Source organism: Microcaecilia unicolor, chromosome 9 (assembly GCF_901765095.1).
Source record: "Microcaecilia unicolor chromosome 9, aMicUni1.1, whole genome shotgun sequence".
NCBI classification, from domain to species: Eukaryota; Metazoa; Chordata; class Amphibia; order Gymnophiona; family Siphonopidae; genus Microcaecilia; species Microcaecilia unicolor.
In genome coordinates this window covers 133,778,598-133,800,562 of record NC_044039.1, presented here as the reverse complement: position 1 = coordinate 133,800,562, position 21,965 = coordinate 133,778,598, and the positions used below count along the sequence as shown (strand labels likewise).

Genomic DNA, 21,965 nt, shown 5'->3' with positions numbered 1-21,965 from the left:
TCCTGGAGGGTCCATTGTCCACAGTGAGAAAGGCCTGCAAGTTTTTAGGTGCTAGTCTGGGATTCTTTGTGACTGACTTTTTCAGGATTCAGCAGATTTTTGCATTAATGTCCAGAAGCTTCAAGTCCATTCTCTCAACCCTTCTTCAACCCTTGTCTACATTTCTTCCCTTTCTGAAATCGCTGAAGCAGAAACTGCACTGCACATTTCCTCATCCAAACTGCGTACCTATTCCTCTGATCCTATTCCCACCTATCTACTTAGCACTATCTCTCCTTGTTCCTCAATGCGAGACCGCATTTTGGTAAACCTTCATCAAGAGGAACTTAAGCCCGACTCCTATAACATTAACAAATCACAACTCAACTAATACATTTCCTACTAAACCATATGTATATACAAAGTAAACGCCAATCTATAATATGATGTGACTGCTTACCTTCGAGAGTGCATTCTAAGCAGGGTGACTCTAGCACCACCCCTAAACGTTAGTAACAACTTTGCGTAGATGCGTGGATTAAATACCCTGGTCACCCTTCCCACACTATGGGATCCGTCCCTAAATCCACTCCACTTCAAGGTTAAGGCCCCTTGGGGCCACCGTTCCCCATGAGAAAATGAAACGTTCCGTGAAGCAATTGCATGGTAACATCACCCCCTGTATGTGGAAGGGCGACCTGGGCTAGCACCACGCATTTTAAATCCTCCAACTTATGTCCCTGCTCGGTCCAGTGGGCTACCAGTGGAGCCTCCCTTTTCCTAATTCTAAGATTGCTAGTGTGTTCTGCAAGCCTGTATTTTAATTGTCTTTTTTTGTGTCTGATGTAATAAAGACGACACGGGGAAAAAAATAAGTAAACCACCCGTTCACCCTGAGCATGGTTTGGAAATCTGGATAACTCGGAAGGGGTAATGTGAGGACAATCATTTTGAGTGCATGCAGCAGTGTGGTTAATCGCTGTGAAGATAAATTCTCATGGTGACTTGTTAACAGAGGTGGATTTTTTTGATTCCACAGAATGGAATAAGCTGTTATGTGCTTTTGTTAAGGAATATTCATTAAGTAGGGGCATGCAGACGGTGAATGAACTAAAAGGGTGTATGTGAGCATGGGCTGGCGTGCTTGTGAATAGTGGGAGGGACTCTGGATAACCCAGGGGTCGTATTGTATTGTTACATGATCATGTATTAATAAATTAATGTGGTATTTTTATGAATTTCAGAGTACAGATTTGTATGTAATGTAACTTTTGGTACTCTGTTTATAAAGGTTATTCCCCTGGTGTGATAGATTGTTAATACTATTTACAATTTCAACACAATATGTAATAGAACATTATAGGTGATAGCGAAGGGTAAAGCAAAGATGTAACATATAGAAGGGTAAAAAAGTAGGAAGAGTTAGAAAGTAAGGTGATTGATTTAAAGAAAGTTGCACATGAGGTCAGAGAAATGGTTAAATGTTATCTCAGCTAGAGTAGGAGTGGATAAACATGTCCTACTGCAGTATATGCAGCCTGAGTACTCGTTGTGTGTGTGAGGGAGACTAACAAGTTAGTTACTTCTTCCAGTAAAGGCCTGGTTGAAGAGCCAAGCTTTCACCTGCTTCCTGAATTAGAGATAGTCTTGTGTTAAGCGCAGCCTTTCAGGCAGTGCGTTCCAGAGTGTGGGGGCTACTCCGGAGAAGGCTTGCTTGCGGGTATCACATCGTGTGATCTCTTTTGCAGAGGGTGTGATTAGTGAAAGTCCTTGGGAGGACCTTAGTGTCCTTGGTGGTGTGTGGAGGATCATCCTATTTTTCTGGTACTCAGGGCCATTTCCTTTCAGGGCCTTAAAGATCAGACATAGAGTTTTAAATTTAGCCCTTTATTGTACTGGTAGCCAATGAAGTTTTTGCAAAAATGGTGTGATATGGTCACGTCGCTTGCAACCTTCTATGAGTCTTGCTGCTGCATTCTGAATCAACTGGAGCTGGTGCAGGCCCTTTGTAGTCAGACCATTGTATAGTGCATTGCAGTAATCCAGTCTTGATGTTATCATGGCATGTACAACTGGGATAAGATTTACCTTCTCGATGTAAGGAGAGAGGCAGGATAGCTGTCGCAAATAGTAGAAGCAGCTCTTGAAGGTTGCTTGGATTTGGAGAATCGGAGTAAGTGTTGAATCTGGAGAATCGGAGTAAGTGTTGAATCTTACTGTATTCCAAGGTTTCTGACGTGTGGTTGGAGAATGAGTTTGTACTTCCCAAAAGGGATTTTGATGCCAGGTATGTATCCACTTGTGTTAGGGACCCAGAGAAGCTCGGTTTTACTTGGGTTCAGGCAAAGTTTGTTATGTTTAGCCCATTCTTGAATTGATGTTAGACAGGTAATCAGTTTATTCAAGGTTGTAGGTAAGTCAGGTTCAATGGGTATGAGTAGCTGCACATCATCCGCATAGATGTAGAACTGAGTGTCCATTGACTGAATCAGCTCAGCTAGTGGTTTGAGGTAGTTATTGAACAGAATAGGTGACAGTATCGATCCTTGTGGTACCCCGCAGGTCAGTGTCCCTGGTGGTGATGAGTTGCTGTCAAGCATTATGGATTGTTGCCTGTCTGATAGGTAGGATCTGAACCAAGCAAGTACTGTTCCATTGATACCTGTTTCTGTCAGTCGTGCTAGCATGATATCATGATCCACGGTGTCAGAAGCTGCAGAGAAATCAAGCAATACTATCATCGAGGCGAATACCTTGTCTCGGTTTCTGTGAAGATCATACAAGGACCATTTCTGTACCATAACCAGGTCTGAATCCAGATTGACATGGATCTAGCCAGTTTCATGATGTAGCGGCTCTTACAAACTAAAAGTAAAGAAGCATGTGAAAGATAAGAATGTAGGAAGAACTTAGAGAAGAGAACGGAGTCTTTTGGATAAGACGTTGTCTTAAGCATTTTTCAGTTGTTTTTCCTGTGATGCCAGCCTGGGGGGTCTGATGAAGAGTAGTGCAGCAATTATGTACTTAGTCATAAGAGTGACTGCCCCGATCGGACCGACCGTTCACTTGTCTATTAGATTGTAAGCTCTTTGAGCAGGGACTGTCTCTCTTTGTTAAATTGTACAGCGCTGCGTAACCCTAGTAGCGCTCTAGAAATGTTAAGTAGTAGTAGTAGTAGTAGGAAGGGCATTCAAACTCTTTAAATACTGATGTCTTCTCTGGAATAAAATAACAAAATGAGAAGAAATAGGAGGATCTTGACAATTTTGTTTAGACAACAGAATAAGTCAACAATGATTTGCTGGTTTTATTTCTTTAAGGACAATGAACATAAAGCAGTGCTTAAGCTTGTATTTCTTCATAGGTTGAGCCTAAATGAATTCTCCTTTGTCTGGAGCAAATTGTATTAATTGCTGCCATTCACTTTCAGGCTCCAGCTGCCTTTGGCCTGGTATCCTTCCTCATGCATGCTGGTCTGGAGCGGAATCGAATCAGGAAACATTTGCTTGTCTTTGCCTTGGCAGCACCTCTCCTATCCATGCTAACATATTTAGGATTGAGCAAGGTAAGGATGGTGGTATCTTCTGAGTGACAGGGAGATCGGTTACCCTACAGCCAAACCAATCAAACATATAAACGGCGAGTGACCGACTCACTCGCAAATGCGCAGTAGAGACTTCCCTCTCTGTCCCGCCCCCGCGTCAATACGTGATGACGAGGGCGGGACAGAGAGGGAAACTGCGCCGTCGAGGTTGATACCGCTCCCCCCCGCCCGCCTGCCTGAGGTCGCCGCTACCGTTCCCCCCACCCGGCCCGGGCCCTCTCTCTGCTACTAAACTTACACATCCATTCGCCGTAACGCAGCACACACATCAGCTGAGCTGCCGTCGGCCTTCCTTCCCTGCCTGTGTCCCGCCCTCGCTGACATTATGTCACAGGAGGGCGGGACACAGGCAGAGAAGGAAGGGCCGACGGCAGCTCAGCTGATGTGCGTGCTGCGTTCCGGCGAATGAATGTGTAAGTTTAGTAGCGGAGAGAAGGCCCGGGCCGGGTGGAGGGATGGCGGCGACTCCGGGGGGGGGGGGGGGGGGGGGGGGACGGTAGCAGTGGCGACCTCGCGGGGAGGGGGAAGGAAAACCCCAATACCAGCCCGTTTTTACGGGCTCAACGGCTAGTCAAAAATAAACTAGAATGTAGCCCTTTGGTTGCATGGTACTGTGATATAGTGCTGTGCATATGTTAATTTCAGGGCTATGGAGTCTTGAGTTGGAAGCAATTTTGTGTGGAGTCATAGTTAGTAAAAATGTTCCAACTCCAGCTTCAAAATTAAAAAAAAAACATTATAATATGTGGTAAATTTATCATTTTATACTTTTAGATCCAAGGCAAACATATGTATATATGTTATATTTACAAGTACTTTAGATCCAGAAGAAAACATTTAAAGCCTAATATCAATAGAAGTTGGAGCTGGAGTCAGTCGGACAGCAGAAAAATAGATGAGTCGGAGTCAATGGTTTGGTGTACCAACTCCACAGCCCTGGTTAATTTTAGAGGTTGCTTTTAGTATAAGAGACTGAATAACTGAATTTAGCAAGGTACTGGGGTCACTGGTGAAGAAGGAATAAGATTTTTTTCAAACACCACATTCTTTACATTACAAGAAAACAAATTTCTAGCACTGCTTAGGGATACGTAGTACTGTGTTTTAATGCTGCATACTGGTGGAGTACTACAAGGTGTACCTCATCAGTATCCTGTTGTAACTAGCAGCTGCTTGTATGCACTTAGTGGCCTAGGCCTAGTAAAGTTAACCACAGAAAGGTGGTATGTCAAATCCCATCCCCTTTATCTTTTCCCTAGAACAGATTCTGAACTGAAATCTGATCATGAGATAGAGACAAAAGGCCAAGTTTTGTCATTATGGCAACAGATGGGGTAAAAATGACTGAGGAGAATCTAAATTAAATTTTCGAATTGACCTATTCAAATTCCTGACTTGAACCCAATAGAGATGCTGTGGCAGGGCCTGAAATGAACAGTTCATGCACGAAAATGTACAAATATGTCTGGAATTAAAGCAGTTCAGCAAAGAGTGGGCTAAGATTCTTCAACAGCGATGTGAAAGATTGATATCAAATTATTGGAAACATTTGGCTGGAACTATTGCTACTAAGGGTGGTGCAACTGGTTATTAAGTGTAGAGGGCAGTTATTTTTTTCACATGGGTGATATGTTGGATAACTTTGTTACTTAAATGAATGAAAAAATAATTTAAGAACTGTGTTGTGTTTACCCAGGTTCCCTTTTTCTAAAATGTGTTTTTATTTAAAGATCAGAAACCATTCAGTATGACATATATGCAATTCTAGGGGAAATCATGAGGGGGAGAAAATCTGTGAGCACTGTAGACCCCTAGACAGAAAATCCTATATAATAATTCTCACCTCCAACGTTCTGAAGCTGCCTGGGACCGTGGCTTCCACCGGAGGTGGTCTGCTTCATGCAGTAGATAACAGTGACATCACTGGCCTGGAAGCATTGAAGAGCGAGCAGGCTCAGCGAGTCTGCTGCCTTCCCTTCTGTTCGCTCTGAGCTGTGACTCTGGTCCTGCTCTTGCCGAAACAGGAAATGAGGGCAGACAAGAGTCAGAGCTCAGAGCGAACAGAAAGGAAGGCAGCAGACTCGCTGAGCCTGCTCGCTCTTCAATGCTGCCGCCGGGATCCCGGTAAGAGAGGGGGAGAGGGGGGTTGGCGATTTTGGAGGGGGGGGGGGCAATGTGCATGTTGGGGGATGGGGGAGGGGGGACTGGAACTCGGAGGGAGGACAGAGTGAAGGACAGTGACAGAGGGAGGGAGGAAGCCATGGAAATCGGAGGGGAGGAAAGGGGGCCATGGGACTTGGAGGGGACACAGGGAGAGAGCGAGGGGGGGGGGGAGGAAAACCTTGCTAGCGCCCGTTTCCTTTCATATAGAAACGGGCCTTTTTTACTAGTATACAATAAAAGAATACTTCACCTTGGACAGGGACAGTGTCAAGGGCATACTTCTCAGAAAGACTCTCAACATAGAAAGTAGAACTGTGCAGACAAACATTGAACTGTATACCCCCAGAAGATAGAGTGTGTATACAGCGCACACTGGGGAATTCTGGGGAATTTTGCAGAAATGTACCATACAGAATTTGTGCCAAACACCCCTCTATGGAATGGTGATAGTGGAGACAGATATTATAGACTTGCTTCGACTGGAAGCAAGCATCAGTGCAGGAGTAAGAGGAGGCTGTGCTACAATTTGCTTATTAAGATCATCTCTCATTGACAAGAGCATCAAATTCATTGTTCAATCTTAAAGCTATACTATTCCTGTTGATTTTTGCATTCTATTATTGTTATTACATTGCATTCACATCTTTATAACTAATGTAACTTGGATTTGTTATCAAATGTTCTACTTTTAATGTGAGCCACATTGAACCCAAACTTGTTTTGGATAATTGTGGGATACAAACATCATTCATAAATAAATGTATTAGTTAATTATTAAGATTTATATACTACCTTTTTGAAAAAATTCACCCAAGGCGGTATACAGCAAGAAGAAGTTTAACATAGGTAACAGACAATTACAGGCATCATAAGGTGTAAATAAAGGTGGTACACATAGATAGAGTAAAGGAGTAAGAAAATAATTTAAAGAAAGTTGTATGTGAAGTTGGAAAGGTGCATAATTCTTATTCACTCCTACCCTATCTAAGGTTATAAAGTCCTTGTGTGCGTGCAATGAGCAAGTTAATTGCTCCTTCCATTAAAGCCTTGGGAGAAGAGCCAAGCAACTGTCCACACAGCCTGGGATAGAGGGAATACATGGAGGAGTTGGGCCTGGAGGTGAGAACATGCAAAGGTTAGGCCCAGAAGAAGAAGGGAGGGAAAAAGTGTGGAGATTTCAGGCTACCAGGTGGAATTGAGAGTGGAGACAGTTCAACCTGGGTGAAGTTTTGAGAGGTGAGATAGGTTCTGGTTGGAGGATGGAAGAGAGAGAAGAGGAAGTTCAATCCACTTATTAATTGCCTCATTTCTAAACAACTCAAAGTAACTTAGAACATAAAATCAGTACTTACCATAAAATATATATAAGCGTACAACTCATAATATCAAATATTAAAAAATATAATCATAGCTCACACATTGTACTACTCCAACGAAGTACAAACGGCTAACCAATCCACAAAAAAAAAACTCTTACAAATTCCATATATATAATCATTTTTAATGTATTTCATTTTAAATTAAATTACTCGTTTTTTCAGGGTGAAAATATTTTAGACATACGTTCTTGCGCTTTGCACCACAATTCGGGCCGGGAACCCAAGATGCAGCTTACAAGATGTGGGAAGACATGGGCCTTTGTGAACTTGGACAGATGTGGGGGAAAGATAAGACAGTAACTTTTGAGGAGCTACGTAGTGAGCATGGACTCTTGCCATTACAAGCCTTTCAGTATTATCAAGTGCGAGATTTCATCACACGAAGGGCGCAGGGTGAACTTAGTGTAGCAGAAACTGGATTGGAACGAGGGTTAATGGGGGGGAGGAGGGAAGGGAGGTATTTCCAGAATATATAAACTAAAGAGAATCCACGAAAAGTGGAGAACTCAATAGATCCCACGAGGCGTGAAATGAAAAATAAAAAAGGTGGGAATATAAGCCAGGCTATCCAAAGAATGGAACCAAATTATCTTTTTAAAAAAACAAAGTTTAATAATTTCCAAACAAATAGTAATGTAACAATCACACATTAAAAATGACTCGACACAACGTTGTGTTTCGGCCGAATAGGCCTACATCAGGAGTCTTATTAATCAAGTTGAAATTGAATATAACACTTCAAAGGAATCTCAAAACGTTGATAAAAGATTCCAAACATCTTGCAGATAAGATCCTAAAAATGGTCCCAGGATTTTCAGCCTGCTTATCTCCATCTAGGACATCTCCTAGGTTATCCTTCGGGCCCGAAGGAGAGGAGATGGAGATGGAGACCTGAAGGATAACCTAGGAGATGTCCTAGATGGAGATAAGCAGGCTGAAAATCCTGGGACCATTTTTAGGATCTTATCTGCAAGATCTTTGGAATCTTTTATCAATGTTTTGAGATTCCTTTGAAGTGTTATATTCAATTTCAACTTGATTAATAAGACTCCTGATGTAGGCCTATTCGGCCGAAACACAACGTTGTGTCGAGTCATTTTTAATGTGTGATTGTTACATTACTATTTGTTTGGAAATTATTAAACTTTGTTTTTTTAAAAAGATAATTTGGTTCCATTCTTTGGATAGCCTGGCTTATATTCCCACCTTTTTTATTTTTCAGAATATATAAAGCCTTGCTTCAGTTTGGCAATCCGGTCCAGCATTATTTATCTAAGTGGGAAGAAGCTCTAGGGGTAGCATACACTCCACAACAATGGGGGCAAGCATATAAATCTCTGCTACAGGTCTCTGTGTCTAGTGCCTTGGTGGAGAATGGGCATAAAATATTATACTGTTGGTACTATACCCCCCAGCGTCTGGCTAAAATGTTTCGGACAGGGTCGGCCCTGTGCTGGCGCCAGTGTGATGGGATAGGAGATATGTTTGGCAATTAAAATTCAATGCGAAGAAATGCAAAGTGATGCACTTAGGGAATAGAAATCCACGGGAGACGAATATGTTAGGCGGGGAGAGTCTGATAAGTACGGACGGAGAGAGGGATCTTGGGGTGATAGTATCTGAGGATTTGAAGGCGACAAAACAGTGTGACAAGGCGGTGGCCGTAGCTAGAAGGTTGTTCTCCGAGGACAAGCAGGCTGCTTGTTCTCACTGATGGGTTGACGTCCTCGGCAGCCCCCTCCATCGGAAAGTTTACTAGCAAAGGCCTTTGCTAGTCCTCGCGCGCCCATGCGCACCGTGCATGCGCGGCCGTCTTCCCGCCCGAAACCGGCTCGAGCCGGCCAGTCTTCTTTCGTCAGCACTCGGTACGGTCGTGTTACGCCGTTCGTGCCCCAGAGAGTCGACCTCGCGCGTCCTTTTCGACGTGTTTTTGTCCTTTTTTTCCTTAGAAAAAGTTCGGGAAGCGCTCTGGTAGTGTCCGGAAGACCCTTTCGGGTTTTCTGCCCTTCCCGTATTTCTCAGTTTTTGCCCCGTAAGTTTTCTTTCGTTGTCGGGGTAGGCCTTTTTTGGCCTCGGTCGAGATTTTTTTCCCTCTAAATTTTGGTGCCTCAATTTTCGCCATTTCGGCTTTTGATTTCGCCGGCGTGATTTTTCCGCCCATGACATCGAAGCCTTCCAGCGGCTTCAAGAAGTGCACCCAGTGCGCCTGGGTAATCTCGCTCACTGATAGGCACTCTGCGTGTCTTCAGTGTCTAGGGGCCCAGCACCGCCCTCAGAACTGCAGTCTGTGTTCCTTGTTACAAAGGCGGACTCAGGTAGCGAGATTAGCCCAGTGGAACGTTTTGTTCTCGGGCTCTTCGTCGGCATCGGCACCGGAGGCATCGAGTGCATCGACGTCGTCAGCGTCCGGACCATCTTCCTTGGCTGCCGCTCTATCGACTGCATCGAGGCATCGGACCTCTGCATCGGCGCCGAGGCATCGGGCGACTGTATCGACGTCGGTGGTACCGAGACTTCGTCTGCTGATGTCGTCGGACGGAGGTGCATCGTCAGGAGTGCAGGTGAGGGCTGTCCATTCCCCTGCTGGTGGCGGTGAGCCTTCGGGTGGGTCTCCTCCTACCCTGAAGGCTCCTGCGGTACAGCCCCCCCGGGATCGACCCTCTTCGGTCTCGGCCCCGAGGAAGCGACGGATGGATTCTACGTCCTCCTCGTCGGTGCCGGGGAGCTCCGGTGACATTCTTTGGAAGAAGTCGAAGAAGCATCGACACCGGTCTCCTCCCCATGTCGGCACCGAGAGCTCTGGGTCGCCGAGGGATTCGGCACCCAGCAGGCATCGGCACCGAGAGGACCGCTCACCCTCTGTTCAGGAAGTGTCGATGCGCTCCACTCTGGACAGCCCGTAACAGCCTCCTCGCCCGGAACAGGTTCTGACGTCGACGCCTGCATCGGCCTCTCAGCCTTTCTCTGCAGCCGCTCTAAACGAGAGCCTCCGGGCCGTTCTCCCAGAGATTCTGGGAGAGCTGTTGCGCCCTACCCCTCCGGTACCGGCGGTGCTTGCGCCTCCGGTACCGTTGAGCGTGGCGCCGGCTGGCCCATCGCCCAGGTTGAGGTCCCCGACGTCGGTACCGCGTGCGGTGCCGACCGCGGCCACCTCCCAGGAAGGCTCCCCGACTACGTCGGCGGAGGGAGCTTCGCCGATGCGGGCGAGGGAGTCTACCTCTCGACGCCCCCACCATGGACGGGGTTCCACCGAGTCGAGCAGGGCGAGGTTGCAGACACAGGTTCGTGAACTTGTGTCTGACACCGAGGGTGAGGCCTCGTGGGAGGAAGAGGAGGACCCCAGATATTTCTCTGATGAGGAGTCTGAGGGTCTTCCTTCTGATCCCACCCTCTCCTGAGAGACAGCTTTCTCCTCCCGAGAGTCTGTCTTTTGCTTCCTTTGTCCGGGAGATGTCTACGGCCATCCCCTTCCCGGTGGTTGTGGAGGACGAGCCCAGGGCTGAAATGTTTGAGCTCCTGGACTATCCTTCTCCACCTAAGGAAGCGTCCACTGTTCCCTTGCACCATGTCCTGAAAAAGACATTGCTTGCGAACTGGACCAAGCCACTAAGTAATCCCCACATTCCCAAGAAGATTGAGTCCCAGTACCGGATCCATGGGGACCCAGAGCTGATGCGCACTCAGTTGCCTCATGACTCTGGAGTTGTGGATCTGGCCCTAAAGAAGGCTAAGAGTTCTAGGGAGCATGCTTCGGCGCCCCCGGGCAAAGACCCTAGAACCTTAGACTCCTTTGGGAGGAAGGCCTACCATTCTTCTATGCTCGTGGCCAAGATCCAGTCTTACCAGCTCTACACGAGCATACACATGCGGAACAATGTGCGGCAGTTGGCGGGCTTGGTTGATGCTCTTCCCCCTGAGCAAGCCAAGCCTTTTCAGGAGGTGGTCAGGCAGCTGAAGGCGTGCAGAAAATTCCTGGCCAGAGGAGTTTATGACACTTTTGATATTGCGTCCAGGGCCGCTGCTCAAGGTGTGGTGATGCGCAGGCTCTCATGGCTGCGTGCCGCCGACCTGGAGAATAGACTCCAGCAGCGGATTGCGGACTCGCCTTGCCGTGCGGACAACATTTTTGGAGAAAAAGTCGAGCAGGTGGTAGAGTCTCTCCACCAGCGGGACACCGCATTCGACAAGTTCTCCCGCCGGCAGCCTTCAGCCTCTACCTCTACAGGTAGAAGATTTTTCGGGGGAAGGAAGACTGGTCCCTATGCTTCTGGTAAGCGTAGGTACAATCCTCCTTCCCGACAGCCTGCGGCCCAGGCTAAGCCCCAGCGCGCTCGCTCTCGTCAGCAGCGTGCGCCTCAGCAAGGCCCCGCGGCTCCCCAGCAAAAGCAAGGGGCGAGCTTTTGACTGGCTCCAGCAGAGCATAGCCGACATCCAAGTGTCAGTGCCGGGCGACCTGCCGGTCGGGGGGAGGTTGAAAGCTTTTCACCAAAGGTGGCCTCTCATAACCTCCGATCAGTGGGTTCTCCAAATAGTCCGGCAGGGATACACCCTCAATTTGGCATCAAAGCCTCCAAATTGTCCACCGGGGGCTCAGTCTTACAGCTTCCAACACAAGCAGGTACTTGTAGAGGAACTCTCCGCCCTTCTCAGCGCCAATGCGGTCGAGCCCGTGCCATCCGGGCAAGAAGGGCTGGGATTCTATTCCAGGTACTTCCTTGTGGAAAAGAAAACAGGGGGGATGCGTCCCATCCTAGACCTAAGGGCCCTGAACAAATATCTCGTAAAAGAAAAGTTCAGGATGCTTTCCCTGGGCACCCTTCTCCCCATGATTCAGCAAAACGATTGGCTATGCTCTCAGGACTTGAAGGATGCCTACACACACATCCCGATACTGCCAGCTCACAGACAGTATCTGCGATTTCAGTTGGGCACACGCCACTTCCAGTACTGTGTGCTACCCTTTGGGCTCACCTCTGCGCCCAGGGTGTTCACAAAGTGCCTAGCTGTGGTAGCAGCGGCACTTCGCAGGCTGGGGGTGCACGTGTTCCCATATCTCGACGATTGGCTGGTGAAGAACACATCCGAGGCAGGAGCCCTGCAGTCCATGCAGATGACTATTCGCCTCCTGGAGCTACTGGGGTTTGTGATAAATTACCCAAAGTCCCATCTTCTCCCAGTGCAGAAACTCGAATTCATAGGAGCTCTGCTGGATTCTCGGACGGCTCGCACCTATCTCCCAGAGGCGAGAGCCAACAACTTGTTGTCCCTCGTCTTGCGGGTGCGAGCGTCCCAGCAGATCACAGCTCGGCAGATGTTGAGATTGCTGGGCCACATGGCCTCCACAGTTCATGTGACTCCCATGGCCCGCCTTCACATGCGATCTGCTCAATGGACCCTAGCCTCTCAGTGGTATCAGGCCGCTGGGGGTCTAGAGGACGTGATCCACCTGTCCACGAGTTTTCTCAAATCCCTGTATTGGTGGACGATTTGCTCCAATTTGACTCTGGGACGTCCCTTCCAAATTCCTCAGCCACAAAAAGTGCTGACCACGGATGCGTCTCTCCTGGGATGGGGAGCTCATGTCGATGGGCTTCACACCCAAGGAAGTTGGTCCCTCCAAGAACGCGATCTACAGATCAATCTTCTGGAGTTGCGAGCGATCTGGAACGCTCTGAAGGCTTTCAGAGATCGGCTGTCCCACCAAATTATCCAAATTCAGACAGACAACCAGGTTGCCATGTACTATGTCAACAAGCAGGGGGGCACCGGATCTCGCCCCCTGTGTCAGGAAGCCGTCAGCATGTGGCTCTGGGCTCGCCGTCTCGGCATGGTGCTCCAAGCCACATATCTGGCAGGCGTAAACAACAGTCTGGCCGACAGACTGAGCCGGATTATGCAACCTCACGAGTGGTCGCTCAACTCCAGAGTGGTGCGCCAGATCTTCCAAGCGTGGGGCACCCCCTTGGTGGATCTCTTCGCATCTCGAGTGAACCACAAAGTCCCTCAGTTCTGTTCCAGGCTTCAGGCCCCCCGGCAGACTGGCATCGGATGCCTTCCTCCTGGATTGGGGGGAGGGCCTGCTGTATGCTTATCCTCCCATCCCTCTGGTGGGGAGGACTTTGTTGAAACTCAAGCAAGACCGAGGCACCATGATTCTGATTGCTCCTTTTTGGCCGCGTCAGATCTGGTTCCCCCTTCTTCTGGAGTTATCCTCCGAAGAACCGTGGAGATTGGAGTGTTTTCCGACCCTCATCACACAGGACGAGGGGGCGCTTCTGCATCCCAACCTCCAGTCTCTGGCTCTCACGGCTTGGATGTTGAGGGCGTAGACTTTGCCTCTTTGGGTCTGTCAGAGGGTGTCTCCCGCATCTTGCTTGCTTCCAGGAAAGACTCCACTAAGAGAAGTTACTTCTTCCATTGGAGGAGGTTTGCCGTCTGGTGTGACAGCAAGGCCCTAGATCCTCGCTCTTGTCCTACACAGACCCTGCTTGAATACCTTCTGCACTTGTCTGAGTCTGGTCTCAAGACCAACTCTGTAAGGGTTCACCTTAGTGCAATCAGTGCATACCATTACCGTGTGGAAGGTAAGCCGATCTCAGGACAGCCTTTAGTTGTTCGCTTCATGAGAGGTTTGCTTTTGTCAAAGCCCCCTGTCAAGCCTCCTACAGTGTCATGGGATCTCAATGTCGTTCTCACCCAGCTGATGAAACCTCCTTTTGAGCCACTGAATTCCTGCCATCTGAAGTACTTGACCTGGAAGGTCATTTTCTTGGTGGCAGTTACTTCAGCTCGTAGAGTCAGTGAGCTTCAGGCCCTGGTAGCCCAGGCCCCGTACACCAAATTTCATCATAACAGAGTAGTCCTCCGCACTCACCCTAAGTTCCTGCCAAAGGTTGTGTCGGAATTCCATCTGAACCAGTCAATTGTCTTGCCAACATGTTTTCCCCGTCCTCATTCCTGCCCTGCTGAACGTCAGCTGCACACATTGGACTGCAAGAGAGCATTGGCCTTCTACCTGGAGCGGACACAGCCCACCAGACAGTCCGCCCAATTGTTTGTTTCTTTTGACCCCAATAGGAGGGGAGTGGCTGTAGGGAAACGCACCATATCCAATTGGCTAGCAGATTGCATTTCCTTCACTTACGCCCAGGCGGGGCTGGCTCTTGAGGGTCATGTCACGGCTCATAATGTTAGAGCCATGGCTGCGTCGGTAGCCCACTTGAAGTCAGCCTCCATTGAAGAAATTTGCAAAGCTGCGACGTGGTCATCTGTCCACACATTCACATCTCATTACTGCCTGCAGCAGGATACCCGACGCGACAGTCGGTTCGGGCAGTCAGTTCTTCAGAACCTGTTTGGGCTTTAGGATCCAACTCCACCCCCCGAGGGCCCTGTTTGTTCTGTTCCAGGCTGCACTCTCAGTTAGTTGGTAAATTTTTTAGGTCAATCTCTTTAATGTCCTCGCCGTTGCGAGGCCCAATTGACCATGGTTGTTGTTTTGAGTGAGCCTGGGGGCTAGGGATACCCCATCAGTGAGAACAAGCAGCCTGCTTGTCCTCGGAGAAAGCGAATGCTACATACCTGTAGAAGGTATTCTCCGAGGACAGCAGGCTGATTGTTCTCACAAACCCGCCCGCCTCCCCTTTGGAGTTGAGTCTTCCCTTGAAGTGTATTGTCTTGCTACATACTGGACTGGCCGGCTCGAGCCGGTTTCGGGCGGGAAGACGGCCGCGCATGCGCGGTGCGCATGGGCGCGCGAGGACTAGCAAAGGCCTTTGCTAGTAAACTTTCCGATGGAGGGGGCTGCCGAGGACGTCAACCCATCAGTGAGAACAATCAGCCTGCTGTCCTCGGAGAATACCTTCTACAGGTATGTAGCATTCGCTTTAGGCTATATAGAGAGAGGTGTGACCAGCAGAAGAAAGGGGGTGTTGATGCCCCTGTATAAATCGTTGGTGAGGCCCCACCTAGAGTATTGTGTTCAGTTTTGGAGGCCGTGTCTTGCTAAGAATGTAAAACGAATTGAAGCGATGCAAAGAAAAGCTACGAGAATGGTATGGGATTTGCATTACAAGACGTATGAGGAGAGACTTGCTGACCTGAACATGTATACTCTGGAGGAAAGGAGAAACGGGTGATATGATACAGACGTTCAAATATTTGAAAGGTATTAATCCGCAAACGAACCTTTTCCGGAGATGCGAAGGCGGTAGAACGAGAGGACGTGAAATGAGATTGAAGGGGGGCAGACTCAAGGAAAATGTCAGGAAGTATTTTTTCACAGAGAGAGTAGTGGATGCTTGGAATGCCCTCCCGCGGGAGGTGGTGGAAATGAAAACGGTAACGGAATTCAAACATGCGTGGGATAAAAATAAAGGAATCCTGTTCAGAAGGAATGGATCCTAAGGAGCTTAGCCGAGATTGGGTGGCAGAACCGGTGGCGGGAGGCGGGGATGGTGCTGGGCAGACTTATATGGTCTGTGCCAGAGCCGGTGGTTGGGAGGCGGGGATAGTGCTGGGCAGACTTATACGGTCTGTGCCCTGAAAAGGACAGGTACAAATCAAGGTAAGGTATACACAAAAAGTAGCACATATGAGTTTATCTTGTTGGGCAAACTGGATGGACCGTACAGGTCTTTTTCTGCCGTCATCTACTATGTTACTATATGGTGGACTTGCAAGCATGCACAGCGATATTGGGAAGAGATATTGAAATTTATAGGGGAAGTGACTATAGCTTACCCAATTAAATTAAATTACTCAGAGCAATTTATAATATGTTATTTTAATAAATATAAGGTGTAAAGAATTTCTGCTTTTGTTGTTTGCAAAACATTCTCCTAGGATTAACATTAAAAGAGATTCACATTCCAAAAGCCGACATATTTCAATCACTAAAATAAAAAATAAACAAACCTTGTTTTTGAACATTTTATTTCTCCAGTTGATTGCTCCCATTATTTTGCCACCTATCTCTTGTTAGCCTTTTCTTTTCCACCCAGTCCCTCAGTCTCTGCTCATCCCATTCAGTTGTAGGGGGTGGTGCTATACATAACTCCATCAGTTTGCTGAATATTGGGAGTGCTTAAGCATCCATGGAGCTGGCAACTGTGCCTCATAATTCTTACTTCCCCTTCAGTTTTCATTTTCCTACTCAAACTGTTAGTCCCCACTTACTTATCCCTCTCCCCAATTCTAGTTCCTGAGACCCTGCTGCTATTTCCCAGGTGTCTCTCTTCCCCTCCCCAGTTTCCCACTCCTCCCATTCTCCATGTTTGTGCTCTCCCACTCAGTCTCACAGTCTCTGCTTCCCCTCCCTCCAAAAAAGTCTGAATCCCTGTTCTCCCATTTTCAGATCTTTTTCCAACCTGACCTATCTCTCTCTTTTCAGCTGGGACTTCTTTCTTTCCCTCCTGTTCCAAAAAAATCCCCAGTCCCCACACACCCTCCACGCAGTCTGGGTCCCTCCCCAGCATCCTATGTTTTCCCATTCAATTGTTGAGTCCCCACTCTGAGTCTGTGCATTCTCCTCCCTAGATATCTTTCTCTACCATCCCTAGGCCTCGCTGTTCCCTTCTGTTAATTCCCATGCCCTGCTACCACCAGTCCAAGTCTCTGCTGTCTCCCTCCTCAAGTTGCTCTTCAGCTTCCCTTCCAATTCCCAAGTTTCTACTTGTATAGTAAATGTTCCAGTCCTGCTTGACTCTGATACATGTGGCTCTTGTTCTCCCCCCACCCAACCCCCAAGAATGGACTTATCACTCCCCTCCTTTCTCTCATCTCTCCCTCCCCAGCAGGGGCCCTCCTACTTGAACAGAGGTTATTCAGGTTGTAGGTGAATTCTTGGCTATGGCACCAGAAACAGTTGACTGATCTAATTGATTCTGCACTTTTGTTTGAGCTCTGCCTACCCTTAATGATTTCTCTCCTCTTTTCCATTCCATAGAGCAGCAAGGAAGCCCTTTCAGAAGTGAATGCCACAGGCGTTGCCATGCTTTTTTCTGCTGGGACATTTCTCTACGTTGCCACTGTGCATGTCCTTCCAGAAGTAGGAGGAATGAGCCACAGCCACAAACCAGATTCCAATGGTGGAAAGGGACTTAGCCGACTTGAGCTTGTAGCACTAGTCATGGGTTGCCTCATCCCACTTGTTTTATCGATTGGACATCAACACTAAAAAGGGAAAGAAAATTTGAAATAATGAAAAAGAAAGCAGGGTCCACAGTTCCTCTCCAGTCAGTCTTGAACAGCAGATTCCTGTTGCTCTGTTAGTCATAATAACTTTAATCATCTATACTGTTCTGCCCCATTTACCTATCCACTGCCTGTTTTATGGCAGCTGGACAGGAAGCTTGATTAATGAGAAATTCATTTTAATAATTTAGAAAACATAATGTGGCAGCCTGATTCTGTATATAATTTTTTTTTCAGATGTGTGTGATGTTTTAATTATTTTTTGTGTAATTGCTCCCCCTGTCCTCAGGGAATATGAAATTTTGTGTGAAGAAAAAGTGAATGGGGATGAATGGGACAGTTTATCATGAAACTCTAATAATAGATGTATTTTGCACATGTGAATTAGAGAAGGTAAAATTCACTTGAAACAACTTGGGGAGTATTCCAGGAAAACATCTTTCGTTTATTGTGGCCCTGTCAAAGTACTACTGTTTCTTGAGACTGTTCCAACAGAAACCCTACAAAGGGTCTGCAATGCAAGAACTGTGGTTCATCAGGTGCATTTTTTGAATTTAAAAACCCACAAGAGACAAAGAGCTGTTTTGGTTGCCCTTGAGTAAACTGGTTTCTATTAAGTGAACTGTGGAATGATGGAAGAGAACTCTTGGAAGAGGAAAAAGTATTTCATCAGCCATCTGGTTGACACAAGTTGTATTTGTAAAGCATCCATCTTGGAAGTTGTGTTTTGGAGAGTAGCAAGATGATCCTGTTATCAGAGAAACCCTTTGTGCGTTGTAAAACACATGTTCATGCTCTTTCTTTTCTAAGTCTGTTTTGAGATCAAGAAATTGAAACGCGATAACACTGGGCATCGTGGAAACATTACAAGGGTAGATCCAAGAGAAAGCCAGATGCTTTATTAAAGAAAAAGTATTAACATTGGATGCTGCAATGAATACATAGCTTCAAAGTATGTCTGGAATGGATGTCTACTGCTATGGGAGGATCTTTGAGGATCCTTTCCTTGAGTATTTCCCTTCATGCCTGTGTGTCCGTAGGTTGTATTGTTATTCTGCTGGTGCCAAATGTCCCTCTGTGTGTGTGTGTGCACTCTAGGTTAGCTTGACGCTTGATTCCCTTCTACTTGTTAACTGAAATACTTCATCAGTAAGTAGGCTGGTTCATAAAAAAAAGTCTATTTCTTTTATTAAATAAACATGTTTCTCTAAGTGAAGAAAAATACCTGGTAAATACATTTTAAATTGATCAATGTATTTCTAGCTATATGTGCTTTTGAGAGAGCCTGCTGTATGCCAGTGAGTACGGTTTTCTATTTTAACTGATTTTTAACCTATTAAGTCTTATTTGCAAAAAAGAAATTAATACCTCAAAAATAGTTGTATTAGTGTTGCAAAATAAGATGCAACACTAATAGGACAATGAAAAGAATCGGAGATTAGAATTTTAGAATTTTAAATATTTTCTACCCAAATTCTACAAATTAGAAGCCTTTCCTACCTTCCACTCCCCTACTCAGATTTTAGGATGGTGCTTGTACAGTAAAAGGTGAAGGTGTATTTTCAAAGCACTTTTACAAAGTTGCATAGTAACTGCTTTGAAAATGAGCCCCTATGTGACTTTAATCGCATACTTGGATTAAAATATGAATGGAATTATTTGTAGATGCCAAAAAAAATCCATTCTACTTAGTGAACTATAAGTAGATCCCCCCCCCCCCCCCCTTTGTAGTCAGCTGGCTCTCTCTAAGCTGTGCTTTCTTCCCGCTTTAAAACTGCTGGACTTGTAGGGGAGTAGTTTTAAACTTTGTTCTCTTCTCTGCTACATTGTTTTAAAACAGAAAACATGTTCTCTGGATCACTTTGGGTCAGTTTCTTCTTTTCAAACAGGACCTTAGACATGCCTGTGTTCTTTTCATTGTTGTGATATCCACCTGTTCAGTGTGTGATATCCACCTGTTCGGAAACTGCTGCAGTGGTGTTTGGATGGAGGTGGATGGCAAAGGTTTGGAGATACACACCCTCTCTAAGCGCTAAGCTTTCTAGAACTTGTCACATGATGCAGCATTATTGATCTCCAAAGCCTTTGAATATCCTTGCGATATAGACCTAAAATTGAAACCAGAAGAGTTGGTCCCATGATTTTAACCACATCATTTCCCAAGATTTCACCACTAATGGCAGCTCCTTGTGCTTCTAAAGCCAAGTAGTGAAATCACTGCTATTTCAGTCCATCCATATTTTATTTTGAGTGTCTGTGTGAAGAATAAACATCCTGATAACTTATTCTGTTACATTTGATGAGACCAAGATCTACCCACAACGCTGCTTGTGTGCCACATATAAGAGAAATTTATCTGAAATACCCTCTATCCTCCTCCAGGAACTCTAGAAGTGGTTTTGTTAGAGTATTTTGTAATTGAAGCTGATGTTATCATGATTGTGCACCATAACTTAAAACATTTTTTGTCATGTGAGTGCTTTGAAATAGTGCTAGTAATGCTGTTTTTCGTTGAAGATAAACAGATTCCCCAAGTCGCACAAATGGTTGCATGATCACACACTGTAGCAAATGAAGTGAATCTTCCAGAGCTTTCTGGAAAGGCTAAAGCATTTGTCTATTAATGTATGGTGCTTATAATACTGCCACAGCTCCAAATCATTGGATACATCTTCTTAGCGCTGCGTCTCTGCAGAAAATTTTCTTTTCCTGGATTTTCTTCCATCTCCTCTCCTCCCCACCTAGTTTTTTAAAATCCTAATTAGGTTGCTTGACTTAAGGTTTATTTCAACAACACTGAGCCAGTCTGTGGTTTCTTTCAATTAGCCATCGCCAAGGGGACACCCAGCCAAATTTGTTTTCTTTTCATATTCTATTATTGCTTCATTTGATTTGCTTCTTTCATTTTCATCACGATATCCAAAGAAGCAGGCCAGTGGTTTCACATTCTGGCTTTAAGGCAAACTGATGTCCATTACGGGGCTATCTCAGTGGCAGTCCTGCACCGTGATTTGCGGAAGACCTGGCTTCCATTCCTGGGTCATCTATCTGTGGTGTGCCAGGTCTGGGAATGCTGTGGAGGCAGTGTTCACAGGGCCTGAGTGTGAGGAAAAGAAAGTCAGTCATCACAGTGAGTGGCATGTGATCAGATTTAGGGCCTATGAAGACTGTCACTGCAATGACTGCACTAAACTAAGCTGAGAAGTGACTTAAAATTAGGATAAATTCACCAACTTGTTGTTATGGATTATAGAGTCAGATCCCAGTACTGATAATGACTGAGTTGGAAGCCCAGCAAAGTGAAAGGAAACTGCTGGATCAAAGAACGATTTTCATTAAGGATCTTTACATTGGCCCTAAGGTACTGTTTTCTCCTATTTTGTGTCTATGAGAAAAATGCTTACACCATAAGGCCCAAAATTAGTTGCTTGGGACAAGACCACTAATCCTCTAAAGTGTTTTAAGTCTGGAAGGTTAGGCTTCAAACCTTCCTTCCTTCCTTCCTTGTGAAAAATAGGAGGCACCCCTTCCCCAATTGTTGTTGTTGTTGTTTCCTGTTTTAAGCACATTTTGCCCAAGTAATAACGTCTGTTGTGGAAGGGGAAACCTGCTATTATGAAGCATAGTTTCAAAGCACTTAGCCATCCAAAGTTCCATAGAAACCTATGTCACAATGTAAGTGTACACTTTAAGCTTGTTGAAGACAGTCCTGATGAACCTGATTTTCTCTTCTGGGAAAAGCAAAGTTGCTTCCTGCCTGCAGCAGATGTTCTTTGAAGGTAAGCCACCAGTCATAGATCCATCCAATAACTCCTCCCAGGGGTAATCTCCTAAATTGAAACTTAATTATTGGATAGGTGGGGGGAATTGCAGTACTGTGGCAGCATAAGCGCTTTTGCATATAAAATGCTTTTTTGCCTTTGCCAAAATCTCTGCAAAATTCTACCTGCTCAGTGCTGAGTGTGGTCATATGGCCCTTGTGAATTGTTTTCAGAGAGCACTTGATAACGATAAGAAAATCTGCTTAATTTCTTGTCTCTTAGTCTGAAACAGAAGAAATGTGGAATTCAGATGTACCCAATGAATTTCTGATCACTGGATCTCAAATGTTTAAGATGGAGCTGGGTTTTCTATGTCTGGATCTGTATTTTACCTGGTTAGCCTCTTCTGACTCATTTTGTATGATATCATTCCATTCATGGCTGCCTTATTATTTTCAATTTCAATTGTGAATAGTAGTTGTTTTTTGTTTGTTTTGTTATGATGATAATAAATTTTAACTAGGTGCATTGTCAAGATTGGCTTGTTTTTTTCTGAGGTAATCTGTTTCTGAGACATTACTGCAAACATGGAGGCACCGAACCTGCAAAAGATGGCATTGGTACAAAATATTTTGTAGAGATGGTACAAAGTTCAGCCTTTAAAAATATCTGCATTCTGAATTCAAAAATCTTACCCTGAAATTATTTTTTTATTTAAATCCATCTCTTAATCTTGCTGTTAGACATTGTGTACGTTTTCTTCCCTATTGAGATGTCTACTGTTGTTTTTTTTTTTGTTTTTTTTTTTGTTTTTTTTTAAAGGTATGGATTCCCCACGTGATGTAGACATACAGCGGTCTAGTAAGATAAAGGGGCACCACCAAG

General features: G+C 45.8%; 1 protein-coding gene across 1 annotated transcript in view; it reads left to right on the top strand.

Annotated features, from left to right (window-relative positions):
* SLC39A9 (solute carrier family 39 member 9) overlaps positions 1–21,615 on the top strand; it is a 111,798-nt gene extending 90,183 nt beyond the window's left edge. Inside the window, exons 6-7 of the mRNA XM_030213750.1 lie at positions 3,410–3,544; positions 17,072–21,615. Of these exons, the coding sequence (XP_030069610.1) occupies positions 3,410–3,544; positions 17,072–17,302 (366 nt within the window). The 3' untranslated portion in view covers positions 17,303–21,615. The remainder of the gene's footprint in view (positions 1–3,409; positions 3,545–17,071) is intronic.
* The last annotated feature ends 350 nt before the right edge of the window (positions 21,616–21,965 follow it).